This window comes from Ictalurus furcatus, chromosome 4 (genome assembly GCF_023375685.1).
Source record: "Ictalurus furcatus strain D&B chromosome 4, Billie_1.0, whole genome shotgun sequence".
Classification (NCBI taxonomy): Eukaryota; Metazoa; Chordata; class Actinopteri; order Siluriformes; family Ictaluridae; genus Ictalurus; species Ictalurus furcatus.
In genome coordinates, this window is record NC_071258.1 from 8,826,964 (window position 1) to 8,851,366 (window position 24,403).

The 24,403-nt window shown below is 39.2% G+C and overlaps 1 protein-coding gene across 1 annotated transcript; it reads right to left on the reverse strand.

The window, feature by feature from the left end:
* Positions 1 to 104: 104 nt before the first annotated feature.
* Positions 105 to 23,941, reverse strand: LOC128606576 (protein arginine N-methyltransferase 8-B). The gene is made up of 10 exons (XM_053622815.1): positions 22,840 to 23,941; positions 17,213 to 17,452; positions 15,402 to 15,557; positions 12,202 to 12,265; positions 11,152 to 11,294; positions 10,994 to 11,081; positions 7,356 to 7,471; positions 4,000 to 4,150; positions 1,390 to 1,511; positions 105 to 1,286 (listed from the first exon to the last, which is right to left on the reverse strand). Exons 1-10 carry the CDS (start codon positions 22,906 to 22,908, stop codon positions 1,203 to 1,205), a joined length of 1,233 nt encoding a protein of 410 aa, XP_053478790.1. The 5' UTR covers positions 22,909 to 23,941; the 3' UTR covers positions 105 to 1,202.
* Between the last annotated feature and the right edge of the window lie 462 nt (positions 23,942 to 24,403).

Below are 24,403 nucleotides of genomic sequence, written 5' to 3' on the forward strand. Positions count from 1 at the left end.
TTCTACAAGATTATTAGTAGTAGTAGATGATTGGATGATTCAAGATGATTGGATTCCATGAATGAAATATTCCTAAACTCCTGTGTTTCCTAATATATGCTTTCTTACTTCTGTAACTCTTTTTAAACATTATTCAAGAGGTACATATTTTGTTTTTTTTTTGTTTGTTTCTTTGCTTTAATCACATCAGAATGTTTTCTTTTTGAGACTCTTTATCACAGCAGGTTTTTTGGTGAAACTGAATATAATCAATGTCTGTGAATTACCATGTCATTTAAACCAGAATAACTTTGGATTGAAGCAGGACAGAAGGTGAGGAGGTACCTCGGTGATGAGTTCAGTAAGAGCACAGGTGAATACACACACACGCATCCTGCTGTACTGAAAGACTTCTGCATGATCCCACTCCGGTTTGTTCTTATTCTCTGTCCATTTCTCGTACCCTGATCTGTTGGTAGTTGTAGTTGGATATGTAACAATTTTTGCATTATAACAAATATTGACACTGCGGAACAAGACACCTTCACACTCACTACATATTGCACAGTAGAAAGAAAAGTTAATAAATGTGCTACCATTATTTCTAATTCACCTAAATACTGTATGTTTAATAGCTACTGTAATGAATTTTCTTGAACAAAACTTTATATATATAAATAACCCTTAAATTTGAGAGTTCTGCATTAGTGTGTTCCACTTGATTGCACATATAATTCTGCTAAAATACTCTATTGTAGTGCAGTAGATTAGTGCTTAAAGTAAAATGGCCTAACATCTTGATTTTACACCACAAATGAAAATACAGCTAAAATAAGCTAACATCTTTATCTTTAGACTCTCACTAGAACCACAATTTAATGTTCCATTGACTCTTTTCCAAAAGAAACTGTAAACTGACTCTTCACATTCATGAGGATAGTAACATTCTTGAGCTTGATTAGCAGTACATTCAAAGTTGCCTTGTGAACAGTCAGAAATATTGGACTAGTGCACGCTGTTATTGGCCATGGCAAGGATGCTATTGCTCAGAGAGGCACTCAGCTCCAGAAATATTAGCACATCTCTCAAAGATGAGCAGAGTCGTGGCCCAGGTTATTAAGCACTCAGCCTCTGTGCTGGTCTCTGGCACTGCGGATGGGGAAGTGCCACTTCCTCGGTCCCCATGGTGGTACTCGGGCACTTTTTCGCCCCCTGCTGGACGCTTAACGCATCTTATAGTCATGAGAGATGTCTGCTTCACATAGCTGACCCTTAAAATCCAGCTCAAACGTGAAGTCCAAATCACGCTGTAGGAAGAGCGAAAGAGAGTATGAAGAAAGATTTTAGTATTAGGATTTTCGTTATTTCTTGGGATGGTGCTTAAATCTTAAGGCTGTTCTTCATACTCACTGCATTATTTTCATTGGGCCTCATGGTGACTGTGCCTACAATCTCTTCTCCCTTCTTCACAGTCAGATACTCCTCGAGGTAAAAAACTGTTTGCTTCCAATGCGTGTAGGGAGAATCCGGTGCTACAAAACAAAACCGTCAAAACCTGAATGACCAAAAATCCACCTAGATAAATATCAAATTTCTCTCATGATGTGCAACCATATCAAAGAGTCTGTTTGTGAACATTTATTTGTTAGTAAGCAGTTATCTCTTGGTGCCCTTCGACAATTTTAAGCAACTCGACCCAGGCAATAGGACCAGAATACCAAAATTCTGATTGATAATGCTGCAAAGGTCAAGAGAAGTATAATATGTGCTCAGATCTAAGCTCTGGCCTGGACTTTCCCTTCTCTGCTTTAAAGCTCTTCTCAGGGTCCAGTTTATCTCATACCAGGTCCTGAGAGAGGGTAAGTGCAACCTTTATAGTACATCAAGCTACTGAATGAGCTTTTAATCCGAATATGAGAAATACTAGATGGAAACTGAAAACAAAGAATTTTATTCTAATGCAACAAACAGTATATGTGAATTGCTGTCAGCGGTCTGCTAAACATGCTGTAAATTTGTTGATTTGAGATACCCACTATTTGTTTTAGAGGTAAAGTCTTGATTTTGCTTCAAGTTAAAGATTGGTCAAGATTCCATTATATACTATGGGAAACGAGGTTTTATGTTTTTTTCCTTTAGTGTAAAAACACTACAGCAAATTGACTTTTCTATCTAAAGCAAGTATTGAGTTTAATTCACGGTAAAAATTTAGGGATTTAGGCAAGCTATTGAGTTCCTAGCACAGGTATAGCCTACATACATGTTATAGTCATGTGACATACAGTTTGATTAAAATGAGCTGCATGGAATTTTTTGTGTGACAACCATGCATACATACTGAAGACACTCAAATATCTGTGATTTCTATCGTTCTCTTTTTTTTTTTTTTTTTTTTTCCCCCAAACAGAGATCGCTTATCCCATGTGAATCGATCATAAATACTACAGAAATCCTCCAGCAACATTATTTAACAGACACGTCCTGAAATCTTATCCCATTCAACTAGTACATAAGATACAGCCATTAGGTATTTCACTCTCCGCATCCTATGGTGGACCACTGCTGACCAGATCTCATTTGGTTAGTGGATCATTCTCAGCATTGCAGTGACGCTCACATGGTAATGTTTGTGGCGATGGGACAAGTGTTTCCAGTGAAGCTTGGGTTTAAAAAAAAATCTCAGTTCTATTTCACCCCTCCTAACCACCAGAGGTGCTGTTTTAACACCTGGATGTCATAACCTTTAACACAAAGTCACATGGTGACCATATGACACTATAAAATGCCATCATTAATGTCTGCCATTACCATTTGGAACCATTTTGTTGAATTTGGCTAATTTTCCAAGTGAGGGGGAACCCTGGTGGTTATCTGGTGTTCGTAAAACTAATATTTTACTGATTAGTTGAGAAACAGCCTACCATGCAAAACTACTGTGGCAACAGCAGTCCTATGGTCAGAAACTGACACTGATGAAAATGTAGAGGATGAGTAACATGCACTATATATGTTAGAAGATTCTCTAACTATATACTTAGAAGGTGGGCCAACAAGGTACAGTACTGTAAATGTGTCTAATAATGTGGCCAGCAAGAATAAATATTGTTAAACCCCCAACAGCACCACTGTTCATGATCCATTCATAGCAGCACCTAGTGTTACTGCTGCAGTCTTATTATACCACAATGACTGTGTTACTGCTATGCTGAGAATAGTTCACTACCCAAGTAATGTCTAGTCAATGGTGGTCCGACAGGGTCTCATTCCACTGATAGATACTGTTGTGGAAGAAGGCTGACAAATTGTTCATATCAGCATATGAGCTAGCATCTTTGTGTATTTAAATGATAGCTGTACCTGATAAAATGTCTAATTACTGTTTAGATCACTACATGTGAGTATAGTATACTGTATATTGCTACGTGTGTTGTTTAGAATAACAGTGTAATTCAATAACAGTGTCTACCTTCATTTAAGTGAAACAAACTCATGCTAGATATTAATTAGATCAAAACTGTCAGAGGCCCTGAAACTTTAGGACATTTAATCAATACTGAAATGAGATCTCAAAAACGTGTAAAAGATGGTCATTGTTCTCTGACATGGTATAACCACAAGAGGGCAGTCACTATTCATAAAAAAAAAAAAAAAAAACATTTAGTGTTAATATCAGTCATGTTCGTATCAGTCCTCTTGTAAATGAATTAAAGAGAAGTTAAAGAGAAACACTTTACTTTTAGATTTACTTCCTGGTGTAATCATAAGTGCATGCATGACTATAAATACACTGGTAATCCTATAGAATATTGAATGCACACGTTGTTCAGTGGGAACAAAGCCTTCTGCCATCTTACTAAAATAAAACATAACGTAGTCTATTCTCAACGTGCACTTATAGCTGAGCAATATCTTGACTATAAAGTGCTCTTTTTCATTAAAAAAAAAAGTGAAATCCATGTGAATGTGGATAATGTGGAATGTGCGAAGCAGTGCCTTCGGACAGGTTTACAGGGTACCCACCTGTGGAGAAGCTGATCTTCTTGTGACACTTGGTAAACTCGACGTTGAAGTAGGTGACGAGTGCGTGGACATAATCATTCCTCTGGATCTGCAGACAGATGGCTGAAGTGAAGGACAGGTCCTCTGGCTGCACTGTGTAGATGTCTACCTCCTGAAGAAGACAAAGCAGGTTTTGTTAAACACTCACTTTAATTACTAATTTAAACATGTTAACAATCAGCTATAGAAAAGTAATACATTATCAGTGTAAGAACATATCTTCACTGACATGGGCATTTGTAAAACCATTGATTAGGAAGTATCCTCATTTATACCACAATGTTATTGAATTCTTGATTCTGATTGGTCAGAAGGTGTTGATTAATCTTTTATAACTCCAGTTCGGACAACAGTGCCAGCTGCAAGACAAATCTCAAGTTTATATTAAGGCACTTATTCTAATACGTCATAGTTTCTATAGTAACTAACTCAAGTAGACGTGCATGTCAGTCACAATTTAAGTGTACCAATAGGCTGATGTATATTTTTTTTGCTATTTAACAAAGAGAAAGGTATAATCACCGCTATGGTGAAGCTGCAAGCAGAATGGGTGGTTATTGCTGCTCTAATGAAAGTAAGACCATGAACAAACTTGTTTCGTGGACAATTCAACAACAAAGGGAGCAGCTACAGTATAATCAGACATTCGCCTTGCAGAAAGCTTGACCATACCAACGATATACGTTTTTCTGTGTTAAATAATGGCACTGTTTAAAAATCCTTTTATTAGATTTAAATGTGAGCATCTGCCACACATAATCCTGAATTGATGGTTATTATATACAAAAAAGAAAATGTATTAAAACAAGCATACTATATAAACATAAACTTGCATTTCAGATGGTCAGAGCTGCTGACCAATCAGATTTGAGAATCAAAAAGCAATGTGGTATAAGTTAAATACACAAATTCAAAATGAATGAAAAACATGTGCCTTGCTAGAACATTACAGATGACTAGTGATATAAAAGGGAGAATAAAAGCTTTAATTCCTCTCTTTTATTTTGTCCACTATAAAGCTACATAACATCACTAGCATTTAGTTTATTATGAAGCTGTATTAGTGGCAGATTGTAGGCATAGTAATCTTGTGGAAATCACATTAATGTGCTCTCACTGGGCTGTACACATTAGGTGCAATTGTTCGAGATAAATCAAATATCAAAACTCCCATCATGGGAGTGATGCACAACACTCATCTCTCTACTGTATTCCTTTCAGATGAGCACAGCGTGTTTATCAGACAAACATCATCACTCATTATTTGAATTACCGCACCGCGGTACAAACATCTCTTACAGAAGAAGGAATTAATCCAGATCAGAAAGGAAGATGTAAGCAGGCATCCAGTCTACATTATTTACTTATCATACACTGAAAACCTATATTACTAAAATCTACCACTGTGTAAACAAGAGTGTTTGTGTCTGTGTCTGAGGCAAAAAAAGAAGAGAAAAGCAGGAAAAGGAGTGATATTGGGTTTGTTTCAGCTGTATATGAAACAGTTAGCACAACACAGTTGAACGGTCAGATTTGATTGGTCAGAAGGTGTGTGTTATTTTCATATAACAGCACATGTAGTTCTGGCTGTAACATGAACAATGGGTTAATATCAATTCACTCGTTCTTATATGTTATTGTTTCTATAATAATGGTATACATACACAGGGACTTGTATGGTGGATGCTCCACATAATATAAGAATAATAATAAATATATTTAAAAATGGGTTGTTGCTTAACAAAGCAATTCCGATAATCGTTGAGGTGGGGAAGGAAATATTTATTTAACATTTATGGAATGGGTCTCAGTTGTAAGCACACTCGGTCTCAGTTACTCTGTCCATTTTCTTAGTAAAATGACGGACTTCAGGGGGTATAAATTATTTTGCTGTGCACACTCTCAAAACAAAACAACACACTCTGGCACAGTAGTGGCTCACTGCTTAAGGCTCTGGGTTAAGGGTCAGGAGTTTAAGCCCCAGCACCACCAAGCTCCCTCTGTTGGGGCTTTGAGCAGATCCTCTGATGCAATTTATCCAACCACATGCATTTATGTAAATCTTTCAGCTGCAGGCTGCTCATCAGGCCAGAAACTAGCGACAGAGCTGGAAACATTAGATACAAAGTTACAGTTACATTTATATAGCACTTTTCTAGACACTCAAAGCGCTTTACATAGTATGGGGGAGGGGAATCTCCTCAACCACCACTAGTGGGTAGCATTCACCTGCATGATGCGACGGCAGCCATAGTGCGCCAGAACGCCCACCACACACCAGCTACTAGTCAAGAGGAGAGTGTGATGTAGCCAATTCAGAGATGGGGATTATTAGGGGGCCATGATAGAGAAGGACCAATGGGGGATTTTAGCAGGACACCGGGGATTTGTCACAGATTTAATCGATTTTACATTTTATTTAACCTCTGAGTAGCGAACCGATGGCATGGGTTTTCAAAAAGTCAGTGATGAAAAACAAAATGTGTAAAGAAGTATGTGATTATTCGCCTTGTGTCAACTGTCTAATCTCTTCAGAGTCCATGGGGCTAGTCATAAGTGGTAACTTGAAGTGCCACTACAAAACAAAATCATCATAACATCACATAAACACGTTGAATTGTCTTATTTACACCCATAAACGCATGATCAGTGGTTAGGCATTAAAAGGTAACTGTTGTTAATATTCAGTCATGTTAGTTGCTTATCTGAATATTTGTAAGTGAGGAATTTTATGTAATTGGACCTGAGTTGAATATCCCTAGTATAGGCTTACAGGCAAATATTTTAAAAAAATAATAATAATTTATTTTGCAAAGTATTTTATTGAATACTGTACATCTGGCAAAAATATCTGTGTTTGTACAGATTTGAGTTGCTGAAATATGTTACATGACTTTTCAAATCCTTGTGAGACTTCCCTGAATGCATCTAAATGAACCTGATCATCATCTCTCTCAGTCCATTATCCAGCACTTCACTGTGAAATGAGATTTCATTTCAATGAATCATTAAACAACAGCCATGCCTCATTAGTGAACTAACGATCAGGCAAAAGTCTATAAAGCAGATCTTTTTCACAGTCAGTTATCACAAACTAAATATTTTACTAACTCCAAACCTAAAACACACAATCACAAACAAACTGGAAGTGATGTCTTCATGAACTGACTAGAGAAGGGGCATCTGTACATGTATACCTGAATTCAAACACACACACACACACACATATATATACATATATCATTATGCACTTTTGTACAACTTGTACAAACTTTGTACAACTTGTACAAAAGAGGAAGAGTGGAAACACTGCTTACTTTGATGAGGCATGCGTTGGTCACCACTTGCTTTTGGTCCACTATATCAACCAGTGGCTCTTTCATTGCTACGTTTCTGATGCAGGTCATGTCAAAGCCATAGACATTCTCCCACCCTACACACACACACACACGCACACACAAAGATACAGATTTCATGGTCTTGGTCTTGGTTTAAGAGTTCAGTCAGTGACAGAGACAGAAAATTGTATAAAATTACTATGCTTCAATTCTGGTCTCATCACAAACACCATCAAACCAAAACATCCGTCAAAAGGATAGAATACTTAGAAGAGATAGAGCTGTATATAATCTTGGAGGTATTTCAGATTTAATGGGGTTTTTTAAGACCACCACAGAGTCTGAGGTACCTGCCCAGTCCACATTTAAAAATGTCTTACTGTAAACATGCACAATACAATGCAAATACAGTATGCCACTCCCCCTTATTTTCTTTCTGCTCCTGTCTCATATGTGGGATGCTCTGACCTCTCATCAGCCAAAATTTCTTTTGAAGACCAAAAAAGAAATTTTTCTGTGTGGAATAAATAAATTGCTTGATGCGGTGACTACATAGAAAAATACAGCAGCCTTAGACATCATAAAAAGGTACAGACATGCCTACATTTTGGAGAAGATTGTAAATGATGGGCATTTTGTGGTACGGACATACCACAAATACAGTGCCCTTCACTAATACTGACACCCTAATATTGATAAATATGAGCAAAGAAGGCTGTCAAAAATTGTCTAAATTGTTTAACCTTCTGACCTTTTGCTTTTGGATGAGAGTAGAGGCTTTTTTAAACCCTTCCAAACAACTTGTGGCGATGTGGGAGATTTCAGATTGTAGTTTTGAAGACTTTCTGACTACAAGATGCAACTAACTTCTGCAATTCTCCAGCTATGATCCTTGAAGATTTTTTGGCCACTCGAACCATACTCTTCACAGTGCTTTGAGAATATAGACACACGTCCAATTCCAGGTTGATATACCAGGGTTTCATAGCACTCCCAGTTGACTGGAACTTCTTAATTATTGCCCTAATGGTGGAAATGGACATTTTCAATGCTTTTGCTATTTTCTTATAGCCACTTCCCATTTTGTGAATCTCAACAATCTATTGCCGCACATCACCGCTATATTCCTTGGTCTTACCCATTGTTATGAATGACTAAGGGAATTTTTAAAAAGGTATTTAAAAAAAATTAATATATCAATGGGAAAATATTTCAAATATATTTTTCTCAAATGAAGTCATAGGATTGCCAATAATTGTTGCACTTTTTATGCATTCATAAAATGCATATATGAATGCCAATGGTTCTTATTCCTAAATGAAGATGTCTCTGTATGGACTCAGACACACCAACATTCTCATCAACGGTTTTGGAACAGCAAGGCCAATTCATTTGTTTGTGCTATACATCAAAGACATTTGTGTTTGAGATCAAAAGATGGATATGAGACAAGAGTTTAGTATTTTAGCTTTTATTTTCTGGTATTTACAGCTAGATGTGTTAAACAACATAAAATATAGACCTTTTTGTATCAGACCACCCAATTTCTAGTTGAGCAAAAGTATAGGAACACATAAGCCTTGAAGTAAATTAAAATAACACTTAATATTTGGTTGCATGCCCCTTGCTTGCAATAACTGCAATCAAATTGTTGGTTTCTTCTTTTCTGATGCTTTTCCAGGCTTTTACCACAGCCTCTTTCAGTTATTGTTCGCTTCACGGGGTTTTTCCCTTCAGTCTCCTCTTCAGGAGGTGAAATGCTGCTCAATTGGGTTAAGGTCTGGTGATTGGCTTGGCCAGTCTAAAACCTTGCACTTTTCCCCCCTGATAAAGGCCTTTGTTGAGTTGGCAGTGCGTTTTGGATCACTGTCTTACTGCATGTTAAAGTTCCTCCCGATTTATTTGGATGCATTTCTGTGTAAATTGGCAGACAAAATGTTCCTGTAAACTTCTGAATTCATTCTGCTGCTGTCATCATGAGTTACATCATCAATAAAGATTAGTGAGCCTGTTCCAGGAGAAGCCATGTAAGCCCAAGCCATGACACTACCTCCACCATGTTTCACAGATGAGCTTGTATGTTTTGGATCCCGAGCAGATCCTTTCTTTCTCCACACTTTGGCCTTTCCATCACTTTGGTAGAGGTTAATCATGGTTCCAGAACTTTTGTGGCTCATCTCTATATTTCTTTGCAAATTCCAATCTGGACTTTTGATTCTTACTGCTCATGAGTGGTTTGCATCTTGTGGTGTGGCCTATACTTTTCTGCACTCAAAGTCTTCTTCAAACGGTGGATTGTGATACCTTCACCCCTGCCCTGTGGAGGTTGTTGGTGATGTCACTGACTGTCGTTTTTGGGTTTTTCTTCACAGCTCTCACGATCTTTCTGTCATCAGCTGTTGTTTTCCTTGGCCGACCCATTCAGTGTCTGTTGCTCAGTACACCAGTGGTTTCTTTCTTTTTCAGGACACTCCAAATTGTTCCAAAATGCCCAATGTTTATGCAATGCCTCTGATTGATTTTCCCTCTTTTCTCAGCTTCAGAACGGCTTGCTTTTCTCCCATAGACAGCTCTCTGATCTTCATGTTGGCTTATCCTTTTTAAGACCAAATGTAGTGTTTACAGGTGAAACTGAAGGCTAAAACCAAGAGTAGATGTTCAGAGCTATTTATTGTTTAAATAATCAATCTAACAGGACACACCTGGGCAACAACACCTGTCAGTCACATGTTCCAATATTTTTTGTTTGCCTAAAATGATACAAAATGTGCTATGCTCTGTCATTTAACATATCTACATATAAATACCAGGGAATAAACGCTGAAATTCTACACTCTCTTTTCATATTCATCTTTCTCCTTTATCAATAGTTTCAGAGGGGACTGTATATAGACTCAACACCACGTCTATATTTCTATATACAATATGCACTCACAGACACCCCTGCTATGATCTTCAGTCTGCACACAAACCTTTTTTGATTATAAAAACATGATAGACTCTTATATTTTACGAGAAAATACCACATGCCTGTCATATTCACTGCGAACTCGGTTTTTCCGGTGAGTTTTCAGACCCTGGTTTCTTAAAAGAAAGCAAAACAAACCATTGTGGTAATCATTTTCCAAGTCACACCAATCTGCTTATTAAATAATATTCCCCAAAATGATTTACTCATTAAAAAACGATTTATAAAGTTAAGCATAACTTTAAAATCCTGTGCAATTGATCACAGTATATGCCTGGTGTGTAATTCCTCAGTGATGAGGCAGCTCAAGCACAAGGCTCTGTTTTTTTCCTCCTTGTCTCAAGGCTAATACAAATAGTTTTAACTCCGATTCTGTTATGGGATGTGTATGAGTGTGAGTATGTGTGTTGAGGAGAAGTGAACAAGCTTGCCTAGGGTTTCAGCTTTATAGAGCAATGTCACTCAAATATAATGTGTGTTGACTTTACTGGACTACTTATCATCACATAGCCTGCAGCGGTGTGACTATGAAATAAAGTTGTGTCAAGTGTATTGCACACACACACACAAGCCTGTACTCTCAGCCTTAGTGGATACAGTGCTGTCTCTATCTGTCTCTTCCTCAGTGTGTGGGTGTGTATGCACTCACAGTGAATCTTGAAGTCCTTGTACTGCCTGTCCTCGATGGCCACAACATAGAGAGAAGCTCGGTCTGGAAACATCAGGCCACCAGGTTTCTGTCAAGACAGCACAGAGACTCACTGTCAAAGCTCACACATACATCCAAGCACTCACACACATACTTACCAGCCACTTGTCTCTGGCATAGATGACAGTATTGAGCATGGACTCATAGAAAAGGCAGTAGCCCATCCATTCTGAAATAATTATGTCCACCTGGTCCACTGGCAGCTCTGTGTCCTCTACCTTTCCTTTAAAGATGGTGATAACTGCAATACAAAAACATGAGAAGTAGAAACCCACACAGAAACCGTGTACAAATATGAGTCTCCAGTCTGTGTCTCAACAAACAGATGATCTCATTTTTGCAGAACAGCTTGAGTGTGTGTGGGCATGCTTTTCTATCTTGGTCTGGTCCCCACTAGGAAAACTGGTTATCTATCTATCTATTTATTTATTTATTTAAAAAACCCAAAAAACAAAAACAACTAGAATTGCCAAAAGGTTTGTTTTTGTTTAATAAAGTTACGGTTCGGGTTAGATTTAGGTGGAGGCATAGCATTGATTCGCTGCATTAATAATTATGTCTGTGGAAGGTCCTGTTTGTTTGCCAGGTAAGCAGGGTCACTCTGTTCCAAAACTGGCATTTTTACAGCCCAGATTTCAATCAGCTTCCTTGGGGAGCTATTGAATTTGTTTCGGTAAGAAAAGACTTTGTCAGCATGAAACCTGAAACATCCTATACCCTTCACCAGCTGCCCTGCCAGAATGCAGCTCTGCTCCATTCTGCTATTTGGTAAAAACCTAAACTCCTATAACCAGCATGCATTAGTGTCTCATTTTATGCATATTTGCAAAGATGAATGGTGAATGCCATGGTTGTTTAAAGTCTTGCAGTAAGCTCAATGTAGCTTGAATTATGTTCTGGATTTCACATTTACATGAGAAAACACCTCTGAATGATAAATCTCTCATTCATATAATTGTCTATTTGTGTGCTGTCTGTTGTAATATTTTCATGCCTTCTGTGACATTCATTGTTAGCATTTGCATTTAACAGTTCATAATTATTTGTACAGCTTGCTTGTTAATGTTTTGTTTTCTTTTACTTAGACCCAACCATTTATACGGATATATAATGTACATATACACAGTAAATATTCACAGAGCTCTTACCATTGTCCAGGTGATTGGCTTTGATGATTTTCTCAGAGTACTCTGATATACTGGAGCATTCAATCTAAAATGACAAGATCAGAACCAACAGAGCATCATTTGCATTTAGATTTATGGCATTTATCATGTGCTCTTATCCAGGTAAACGTACGGAAATACTTTGCAATCTATTTGGAAAACAACTACTGCTACTATAGATCAGCCTGGGTCTAAATATAAGACCATGCTTCAGAATCTGTGCTGATACACTCTCAGAAATAAATCAAACTAAACTGTACTTTTCCTTGTTGCTGGGTGGCAGCATCAAGGGGACATATTTTGTACCTTTAGTGAGTACCTGTATACCATTAAAATAATTTAAGGTACATAACTGCGCCTGAAGGAGCACTGACATACCTTTTAAAGCTTTAATCTAAAAGGTGTATATAGCAATGCATTTCTGAATTGCATGATTAGTGCTTAGTGATTACTTATTAAATATATGGGTCTTCAGTCTGCTTCTGAAGATATTCAGGGACTTTGCTCTTCAGAAAGCCGATGGAAGTTGGTATCTAGGGACCAGCAGTACAGAAAAGAGTATTGACGCTTGCCTTGCTTGTGCCTTAAAGAGTGGTGGGTCGGATAGTTATGGCTTGAAGAGCTTGAGGAAAGTTCCTGAATCTACCCATTACCATCAGGTGGAAGGGTGTTATCCATGTCTAGCTTTGTAGGAAACCATAAAGGTTTTAAATTGGTTTAATTAAGTCAATAATGTGAATGCAGTAGTTGAGAAACTTAGGTGTATCAGAAAGATCAAAGACATTCTGTATCGGGTGTAAGGACCTATTAGCAGTTAAATTAAGACCAGCCAGGCGCAAGTTGCTCTGGTCAAGTCAAAGAGATGCCAAGGGACTAAACAAGTACCATGGGGAGAAATGCCTGACACCTGCACAACAGAGTAATGTTTGCAATATCTGCTAACAACGATAACTCATTCAACACTACAAATTTGTGCAGAATGACTTCTCAAAAGAGATGGCAATGCCAATATATTTTGGGATTCAATATTTCTGGGATTCAGCTTTAAATTATGATATACCATCTATAATAAAACGTCTGTCAGACCTGTCAAGATTCAAGTAGCAACCTGAGTATCTCAAGATGGGAAAGAGAGGAGGATAAGCTGGTTGTGCACAGACTAGGGGAAACCATGTGAAGATGTCACATCACTAAGACAATGAGTAGAGAGGGGAAAAAAGAAGACGACCAAGTACTGAGGCTCAATGTATACCAGTGGAAAATCTGTATGGAGCGCCTGATACAAGTCTCTTCAGGACAAAAAGCTCTGCTATTCTGAACCAAAAATTCCAGGATTGTTGAAACTCAAGAAATACATAATACTGTTAACTGTGTTGAAGTCTGTAGCAAGATTGAGTAGGATCAGGACTGGTGACATTTTTAAATCTTACTACATGGGGCTGCCTAAAGGGCAGATTCTGTATAGTTTGCCACTTTGCGCCATTTGCTTAGGACCCGGGAGCTAGTTCTGGTGGGAACGATTGCCAACTGAGACAACTGGTTATAACTGTTTTTGAAGAAATGAGAGAATAGTAACCATGTCAGGGCTGTGGTGGATCCAGTGCCTCCCCTGGGGGCAGGAGAGAGGACACCTCTATCTCAGGGCACCATGCACACACTGAGGGGCAAGTCAGAGTAGCCAGTCAATCTACTGGATTATTTTTGGGAGGTTTCAGGAAATCCGCCAATCCAGAGGAAACCCACACAGACCCAGGAAAAACATACAAACCACACACAGATAGTAACCCAAGCTCAGTTTCGAATCAGGGACTTAGCATTATTTGCTGCACCACCATACCACCCTCTTCCTTGTTTATTCCTTTATTTTTCACTCTCTTTCACAGTTAGGAAATGCCAGTGAGACATAGACAGCCAGCTAATGTAGATATACCAAGGCTGGTTTAAACACACAAGCACACAAGGTTTTGTGTCCTCTCCTTACCCTCTATTCACTATACTATCCACGCTCCCCTGTGCTCATTAGAGTAGGCCACGAGAACCCTCCTCAGGATTTAACAGCGACTGACTCCACACTCAAAGGACTGAGGTACATTGTGGGGGAAAGGGCATTAATGAGAACACTGCATCTTGGCTATTATCAGCACACTGTTCTCGGGGGAAAGAAGGCTGGATGGAGAGTAGGGAGAAATTTAGATTTAGGCTGTCAGAATTGTACCCTTCATTAGAGTCTGCAGCAGCCGTCCCCATCCACTCTGCATTTCCCATGTGTAGACAGATCACATGGGTGACTGTCTTACTTGCTCTCAGAGAGAAAAATACATAACACAGAAAAGACCAAGCTCAACTATAGATGACAGCTGAACTGCAATCAGCAGTGCTTCGATCTCACCCAGCACATTGCCCACCACTATAGGTAGAGGGGAGGGGAGCGGTTTGACATATTATCAGAGCAGCAAGCATAGCCACTCTGGGACTTAATCACGACAATGCACCACTCCCTTTGATTTCTGTGTGATTGTGGGTGAAAACTTGTTGAAAGTTCTCCCCATCTCTCAACTCTTTCTCTCTGCATTGCCACTTTTACAACCTAGATATAGACATATACACCCCAATTACAATGTCAGTTTCTGCATTTCACAACATGCTGATGCAGCTGTTTCTGAAGTAATGGGTGTGAGCTCCAGCAGTATGCTGTGTCCTCAGAATGTTTGATGCAGAATGGAAATGACAGATGCAGATTACTGCAGTGTACAGTACAAACTCATTTCTTCACTGTCTTGGACATTAATATCACAAGTCTGAGTGAGCCCACAGGTTCATCCTTCAATTTTTGCATTGTAGGCATTTGAATCAATGAACGCCTACACATGATCACCCTACACACTTAACTCTTTGGCATTTAGCTCTTATGACGCCCTTCAGAGAGATTCTGCAACTTCAGAGCAGCAAGGTGCAAAACACATGTCATAGAGGAAAGCTGCCTCTGCTGACACTCGCATAATAAGAGATGGAAGTGTCAGGTACATCCGAGCCTGCCAATGATGTGTGAGAGTGCTGGTACAGTAGCAGAGGTAATAATCTGCTCATTCTCCAGAGAAGAGCAGCCATCTATGATGCTATTTTAGTAATCAAACTCCAACATAGCAGCGCCCTGCAGATTTGTAGAGATCCAGGCTTCTTACCCCGTACACGTGCTTGGCACCGGCCTTGGCAGCAAACATGGACAGGATGCCAGTACCACTCCCTACATCGAGCACAATCTTGTCCTTGAAGACATGTTTGTTGTGGTACATGGCGTTTCTGTAGGTCAGTGTCCTGACCTCGTCCTTCAGCATTTCCTACAATACAAGACAATGAAGACACTAATCAATCATATGCAAGTCTTAATTGATTGAATAAGAAATATCTAGTAATTATATAGCATTATAGCATGAAATCTGTCAGTAACACTTTACTATAAGGTCCACAAATAAGTAATATATTATTATTGAATTAATGCTAATGATAAATTAATACATAAATAATGAAGCATATACTGTACACTAACTGACCAATTCATTAAGATCACCTATACACGTGCACATTCGTGCAATTATCCAATCAACCAATCATGTGGCAGCGGGGCAATGCACAAAAAGATACAGGTTGAGAGCTCCAGTTAATGTTTACATCAAATATCAGAATGGAGGAAAATGTGATTTCAGTGACTTTGGCTGTGACATGGTTGTTGGTGCCAGATGAACTGGTTTGAGTATTTCAGTATTTCAGAGGTCAGAGGAGATTGGCCACGTTAGGTCTGGCATGTTACGTATTCTGGGATGCCTTTCTGCTCACCACAGTTGTACAAAGTGGCTATTTGAGTTACTGTAGCTTGTAGACTGTACAGTCAGCTTGAAGCAGTCTAGCCATTCTCCTTTGGACGCTCTCATCAACAAGACTTTCTTCCCACAGAACTGCCATTCAAATGCATCTGCAGGTAAATCCATTCAAGCATGTGAAAAGAACTATTTCATAGGCCAATAAGAGTAATTCCTATTTATTCCTATTTCCTATTTATATTCCTATTTATAACATCCTATTCCTATAACTTAAAGTTGTGTGTAAAGGTGATTTTAGAAGCCTTATATTATATTATGTGATCTTTCACACCATAGCATTTCATTTGCATTTATAATACCATCTGTTTGGATTTAATTTAGATTTGGGGGGTCGCAAATTACCTGAACTTATATTATAGCCTATAATTTGGGTTAACCTATATTGTCTGCAAACACAGAAATCGTAATATAAATATCCTTTTTTATTACTTCTGCAATGCATTATAATAAGAGAATGAGTTAACTGGATATTAATACCTAACTATTATTATTATTATTATTATTATTATTATTATTATTGGCTACTCATACTGCATGACTCAGAGGCTGCTAATGTATACACTTCATTATTTCCTAATGTGCTAAGGATTAGTGCATCTATTAATTCATCATTATGTAAGCATTAGTTAAGTATTAATATATCTTTGGACCTTATAATAAAGTGTCAGCGGTATGTCGTGACTAGATTTCTACTAATGGGACTGGGCGAAAGAACAAAAAATACAGGATGGTATTTTTTCTTAGAATGATTTCAGACCTCTATGAAACAACTATTTCTTTTATGACATTTGAGAACAATGTTTGTTGCATTTGTTTCACATTTAGAAAATCAAATACCGTACATTAGGGATATAAAAGAAATGGGGGGAAAAACACCTGACCTATATACTAAAAATGACACATAATGCATCTCTAGGTCTCACTGGATTCTCCTTGGTCTACTCCCCCTTCTTTTGGCCTAGTCCCCTCCCTCTGTTCTCTCTGCATCTCCCAGTGCTATGTTTTACAAATTTCCAGTCTAAATCATTATACCTAAACAGGGATGATATTGTAATCTGAAAGCATCTACAGTACATCCTAGTGGAACACTCAGACTTGTTTGAAACTCTTCCTACCTCATGGATGCCGAAGTGAGCGTAGGAGTCAAAGTAGTAGTCTCTGGAAGTCATCTCTTCTGGATTAAGAAACTTGGCCATCTTTCCTCGGCCGGGGCAGGTGAGCAAGGATGCTGCGTGGGGAGTGTGTGCGTTGTGTGAGGGGTGTGTGGGCCGTGGGGCATGGTTGACCGAGGGCACTGGTTTAGGCAAAGGAGAAGGTTGTGCTGAATGAGATGGTGCTGAGCTGAGGGGCTGCTGCTGTTAGAGCCAACAGGAAAAAGAAAGGCACAGAAAAAGAGAAGAAAGATTACTGTGGTACTCATGAGGTATATTTAGACAAGGCACCGTAGAATTATCTTTCATGACCCATTTGTAATGTCCTAGGGCACTATTTTTTTAACCTATCAACACAATCTATACCACCACTGTAATATCAAGCCTTCACTGCTTTTCAGACAGTTTCTATATTGAGTGCAGAGATACTCAAATAATATAATCCTCGTCCACATGCAGGTCGTCTAGCATCTCTGTGCAGGCTGTGTGAGACGGTGGGGGAGTGTTTCAATATACTAACAGACGTGTCAGGGCCAGAAAGAAAGCAGCCGGTGAAAGGAGTGGCACATACGGTGGGCCTCTCTCGCTCTGATTAACATATTCACTACCTACAGAGAGAAAGAGAGAGAGCACAAGGGACGACAGTGCTCTCGCTGACATAATGCAGCTGATTAAACAACACCCTGCATTCAAGTAGACAGAATGAAACCAAGACTTGTGCTAGACCCATTAACAGTGATGTGGTGTATACTAATTAAAAATAAATTCAGTATATTGCACACATCTGCCAAAGCACTGTGTTCTGAAAGCACTACATTCATTAAAAGCTGTGTCATGTATTACTGTGATATACTGTTCGCAAGCGAGTTGGATCTTTAAGCAAACGCTTTTAGGTGAACACTGGGATTTGACTAGAATATCTCAAAAGCCTTTTTTTTGGGAAATGAAGACAATACTATTCTATTTTATTTGTAAAGTACTTTTTTTAACAATAGACCTTGTGACAAAGCAGCTTTACAGAAATCCAGATGTAGATTTAGAGCCCTAATGAGGTAGCCAGGTGAGAGTGACGAGGAAATAACGCTCTGAAATGACATGGGGAAGAAACACTTAGAGGATCCTGACTCGAATGGGAACCCATCCTCTTCTAGGTGATACCAAATAGTGTGATTATAAATCATTACAATATACAGCTGTACATATAAAGGCAAACAGTACTAAGTGTGTTGAAAATATGTTCAGTATAAGCAAATTGTGACTACAGGTCCTGGGAGGAGCACCGGACAGTCTTTACGATTACAGAAGGAGCCTTAGGTGCAAGTCTACACTATACAGGTGAGACTATCTTCAGAAGAAAGAGTGAGACTTAGGCATAAACTGTTTTTTGGAAGTGCAACCTATAGATCATATCATATGATGTTCTTGCTGAACAAGATATAGGTCTCTCAGATGTGTGTAACCAAGGTACAAAAGCCTCATAGCAATTCTGCTCATTATGATGATGTATGTGGTGTACATGCTTGGGGAAAAAAACGGTTCTTCAGATATTTAGGGTTTCTTAGCTTCCTAAAGGTGTTCTACCGTGGAGCATCTCTTGGGGAAAACATGAAAAAAATGTATAGAGGGACAAATCAAACTTCTGTGTCGTTCTTGAACAGGTATCGGCTTACTGGTTAGCATGTGTGCCTTGCACCTCTGGGGTTGTGGGTTCGATTCCCACCTCCACTCTGTGTTTGCTTGTCCTCCCCATGCTTTGGGGTGTTCCTCCCGGTACTCCGGTTTCCTAGCCCAGTCCAATGAGATGCATGTCTAAATTGTCTGTAGTGTGTGAATGGGTGTGTGCAACTGTGCCCTGCAATGGGTTGGCACCCAATCCAGGGTGTCCTCTGCCTTGTGCCAAGAGTCCCCTGGGATAGGCTCCAGGCTCCCCACGACCCTGTGTAGGATAAGCGGTACAGAAAATGGATGGATGGGTGGATGAACAGGTATCAGGATGTTGGTTCAGTATGCAAAGACAGACAACTTTTTTCAAATTCTTCTTTAAAAAACATTCTTTCTGAACAGAAAAGTTAAGGCATGGCAGAGACAGCTGGCATGGCATTATTGCTGAATTAGTGAAATGAAAGCCAACTGTTATTAGTTACCCGAGTCAGTTAATCTGATTTACTGACAGGAGATGAAATTCCCATTACAAATTTCTTAAGAGGTATGTTTACAATGGTATTTATTTTATTACTGTTATTATTATTATTATTATTATTATTATTATTATATTTAGTATTTTCCTGATCGGTGCAGTATCCACTCTTTCACTGAGAGCGAGTCTGTCTCATTTCCCAGATGTGTCTTGAACATATGGCATGAGTGTACATTAGAAAAAACATTAGCTTGCGTGTTAGCTTGCGCTATCCTGCACAGCTTGAATAGTTTGCTTTATGCTGTCAGGTATTAGAAAAAGTTTGACAACCATCACTCAGACATCCTCTATTAGCAGTGGGGGCTTTCACTGTGTGTCTGTGTATGTTTGTGAGTATACAGTAGATGTGTGTGTGACCATGTTGTGCGAGTATGTATATGTCCATCCGTGTGTGACCACCCAAACCCTTTGGGCTAAAATTCACATGTTTCTGGTGCTGCCCTTTTGGTAGGGGCGACTTGCTTGATTGTTCCCATTAAGTTGAAGTGAGGGAAAATGCCAGCACAACGGGCAGCATTGAATAGCTGACATTTCAAAGCAAGAGAACAAGGAATTACTTTAAACAGGAGAAAGCTTCGAGAAGCTTTGTTTTTATGCTTTTTGCAGTAGTTGAGGCAGACTAGTGAGGTGATTTTCCAGCAGTTAGACTCAATCAAATTATCATCATTCCCTGTAGAATACCCTTTATAGCACATGATATATGGAAAAAGCTATGGCGCCTGTAACAAAGCAAATTTTGTTCCAGCCAAGGGTAGAGCTGCATGTCTCTATAGACTTGCACTAGTTTACCAATGATTCTCACCTCTGCTAATGTGCCTGGGGCGCTGATGTAGGAAAGTGGTTTAGCACCAGCGGCTAATGCGGCATCTAGATTTCCTATATCTCTGACCCACACTGTGAGAGGATTTAAACGTAAGCAGCAGGGAAAGTGGCTACTTCAAGAGGCATCCATCTGCCAAGATAGTATCTAACAGCAGCAAGAGAGAGGCGCGAATGTCCTTCCTTCTGCAGCCAACTAAACAAATCTCATTACACAGTCTATTTTTAGTCCAAATAAAAAAAAAAAAGCCAGAGGCTGAAACTGCACTTAAAAATTTAGTTTTGTTTGTGAGAGTGATACAAAAAATTAGAAAACAAACCCACACATCAAGTGTTTAGGTGCAACGGCAGGACACATGGTGAATTTGTTTTCAAAAGGCAAAGGCTTCTTGATTATTTAAAAAAAAGTGCAAGAATTGTGGTTCTCTAAATTATAGAGCTGTAACAAAAAAAGAGGAAAAAAGAGGTTTATTTCAAGTTTAGGTCAAAAGCCAGCATTATTTTTCTATTATACAAATGATATTTTTCTATTATCTATATTGATGACTTTAAGAACATCTTTAAGACCAGCTTAATGGTCTCACGTGGTGTGTTTAGCTGTGAAAAAGGCCAAGATATGGCAAATCGGATAAGTGTTGAACTTACTCTTGTTTGTATATATTACAGTTCTGTTTAGGAATACCTCTACAGTTGGGGGTTCGAATCCCACCCCTGCCCTGGGTGCGGGGAGTTTGCATTTCTCCCCATACTTCGGGGTTTCCTCCAGGTTCTCCAGTTTCATCCCCCAGTCCAAAAGACATGCATTGTAGGCTGACTGGCATTTCCAAATTGTCCATAGTGTGTGAATGGGTGTGTGTGATTGTGCCATGCAATGAGTTGGCACCCTGCCTAGGGTGTCTCCCGCCTTGTATTAATTGGCTATGCAACTAATAACCTCTGGCACTCGGTCATTTGCGAACCATATGGAACCACCATTCAATTAAGTCTTTTATACCATTGTATATTTAAGATGTTGTGAAAGTGATGAGGGAAACAAGCAATGACTTCATGATACACATTGCTTAGGCAATTCACTTCTGAAAGCCCATATACTGATACTGATATTTATGGCACTGACACTTCAAAAAAATCACTCTGTGGTGTTACCTCACCGAAATTGAGTCTTCACCACCACTTCATTAGCTATAACTGGGTACTAGTTAAAAATTTGTATTGGTTTGTTATACTGGTTTACAGTCCTCATCTTGATCAATGGGTGGACAAGGAAAGGTCTAGATTCACTTGAGGACTGTATGAAGTAAGGAATAAAACACACGGGTGTGTTCCATTAAAGTAAAATAATGTTGGGTGGTGTGTCTGATGTGTTCTAGGGCAAAGTGGACTTACTGTTACCACCATGAAATTTCAACAACAGCATGCCCTGAAGCATCTTATTCCATTCATACAACAGCAATTAGCTAATGCTTACATTATTTAAAATGTATTAATGAATAGCGCATTGTATGATTTATTGTTACATTTAATATTGTGGAATGTGCATGCAACAAGTTACTTCCTTTTATCACTTACATTATTAAAACTAGTTGTTCCCTCACCAGGTTCTATTTTATTTTTTTCTTTCTTGAATTTTTATTTTTTTTAAACACAGCTTGTTGTGTGACAGAGAAACCATAGCACAAAAAGTCCTCTGTCTTGAAGACTTTCTTGTGGTGGAAAACATATTGAAAATGTGTTACAAAGCAAGACTTTTGTAAAGTCATAAATGTCAAATTAACATCTCCATGAAGAAAGCTTCACCATATCAACGAGCGCACGTTTTTCTTAACAACAATTTACAAGTCATTCGTAATTAGGCTTGCTTTTGTAGCTGGGTGGGGACCAAATGTCCCCACAGGGATAAGACTGTCTGAAAAGTTTGACCTTGTGGTGACATTTGGCTGGACCCCATGAGTAAAACTGCTTAAAAATAAATCAATCAATAAAAACAATGCAGCAAATGTTTCCTTTTGCTTACTGAGGTTAGGTCAGGGTATTTAGTTGTAGCCTAGCGTTAATTAGCTACAAAAAATAATTATGTAAATTATGTCAGTGGTCCTCACTGACAAAATTTAGCACGACAAACGCGCGCGTGCGTGCGTGCGCGTGTGTGTAGGACCAAGGACAGCGCTCGCGCTCTTGAAATCCATGAGGTAAATATGTTAAGCGCGGCTAAAGCACAACACTTGAAAACAATGAAACTTAGCTGGTGACAAACCAATTTTCCGAATAAATATTTTTTTAAAAAATAAATAAATAGATAAATAAACATAGGAATATGTCCCCTTGAACAGCACTATGTCGATGTTGTGAGCTGCTATTCACACCTGCAGAACATTCCTGCAGTTTGTAATCAGTGTGTGGTAGTAAACTGACTTCTCACTGACAACAAACCAACAGAAAAATAAATACAAACAGTCGAAATATCTTTACCTTCGCCTGTATTACAGATACGAATGAAACCACGGTTAGAAATATCCGGATTTAAGGTCTTTTACAAGTGTAGTATTTGTGTTGTTTCAGTCTTTTCACCACTTACCTCAGGGCTGTCCGGTTCCGCCATTTTCCTCCGTAGGAGCAAACAGCGGGAGGAGTGTTTCATTCCCATAAGAGCCACCGGGATGTGTTCAACTAGACTGAACTGAATAAAGACGCTCTGATATCCTAAACGAATCTCACAAGCTTAAAAAAAAAACTCGTGTGAAATCGAATAAGAGTGCAATGTGGAGCTAAAAATGAGGTTAATTTTAAAACCTGGAGCAAGGTGAAGTCCCAGAGAACACGCACACCTGAAAACTCGAAGGCTTTCCTGAATCCATGGGGTAAAAAGTTATCAGGTGTCCACACTGTTGCTGGATGCTTTACGATGTGGATGTGTCTCTGTTGTTAAAATGTAAGAAAGCAGCATTAAAATGATAGAAAGCACCACTAAGACTGTCATGTGTCTCCTCCTGTGTACCGGTTAGTTAGTGTGAAGGAAACTACACGGTGTTTAAGGTGACATTCATTCATACAGCCTATTAACCAGGACCTCCTGTGGAACTGAGCGCGAGGCTTCATTTCACACGAGGAAAGCAACCAGATTTAGATGAAAGCACAAGTTTGAGTCGGCGACACGGAATGCCCTTCATGTCTCCTCTTCTAACGGATGGCATTCCTGATCTCAGGTGCTCAGGATGTGAAATAATTGCTCTTCTTTTCCAAGTCGCATTATTTTATTTTATTCCCCCTCCCGCGTGGAACAACGGAAAGTTTCGCTCACGGAAGAAATCTAACACAAAATGTCCACACCGCGGTGTTACAGCCAGGCTTTCAGAAAGAAAAGGTCGTTTTAGCCCTGCATATCGGTGTGTGATCTACCTTCTTGTCTAATCCTGAAGGACAAATTAGTTGGATTCCTTTAGATGAAGAGCTCGGGGAGCCAGTGAGAGCCACTGAGAGCCGCTTTCATCTCGCCATCTGAACAGCTGAGTGTGGAGCGCGCGCGCACACACACACACACACACACACACACCTCTCTCTCTCTCTCTCTCTCTCTCTAGCTTTCTCTCTCTCTCTCTCTCTCTCTCTGTCTCTCTCTCTCTCTAGCTTTCTCTCCCTCTCTCGCTATCTCTCTCTCTCTCTCTAGCTTTCTCTCCCCCTCTCTCTCTCTAGCTCTCTCTCTCTCTAGCTTTCTCTCTCTCTCTCTCTCTAGCTTTCTCTCCCTCTCTCTCTCGCTCTCTCTCTCTCTAGCTTTCTCTCTCTCTAGCTTTCTCTCCCTCTCTCTCTCTCTCTCTCTAGCTTTCTCTCTCTCTCTAGCTTTCTCTCCCTCTCTCTCTCTCGCTCTCTCTAGCTTTCTCTCTCTCTCTAGCTCTCTCTCTTTAAACTGTTGCTCATACACAGACGATATTGCGCTGTTACACTTCATTCATATGACCAGACCAGACACTGATTATCTCCTTACAATGACACCTGTCACATTGTGAGATATATTAGCCAGCAAGTGAAAAGTCAGTTCTCGAAGTTGATGTGTTGGAAGCAGGAAAAATGGGCAAGTGTAAGTATCTGAGCGACTTTGATAAGGGACAAATTGTGATTGTTAGACGACAAGGTCAGAGCATTTC

Bases quoted from the DNA above. Each gene is read 5' to 3' on its own strand.
- LOC128606576 (XM_053622815.1), bottom strand. From the start codon at position 22,908: ATGGGAATGAAACACTCCTCCCGCTGTTTGCTCCTACGGAGGAAAATG. The intron at 1,512-3,999 runs GTGGGTACCCTG...TTTGTTTTGTAG, and splicing joins GAAGATCAGCTTCTCCACAG to CACCGGATTCTCCCTACACG. The intron at 1,287-1,389 runs GTGAGTATGAAG...CTCTTCCTACAG, and splicing joins GGCCCAATGAAAATAATGCA to CGTGATTTGGACTTCACGTT.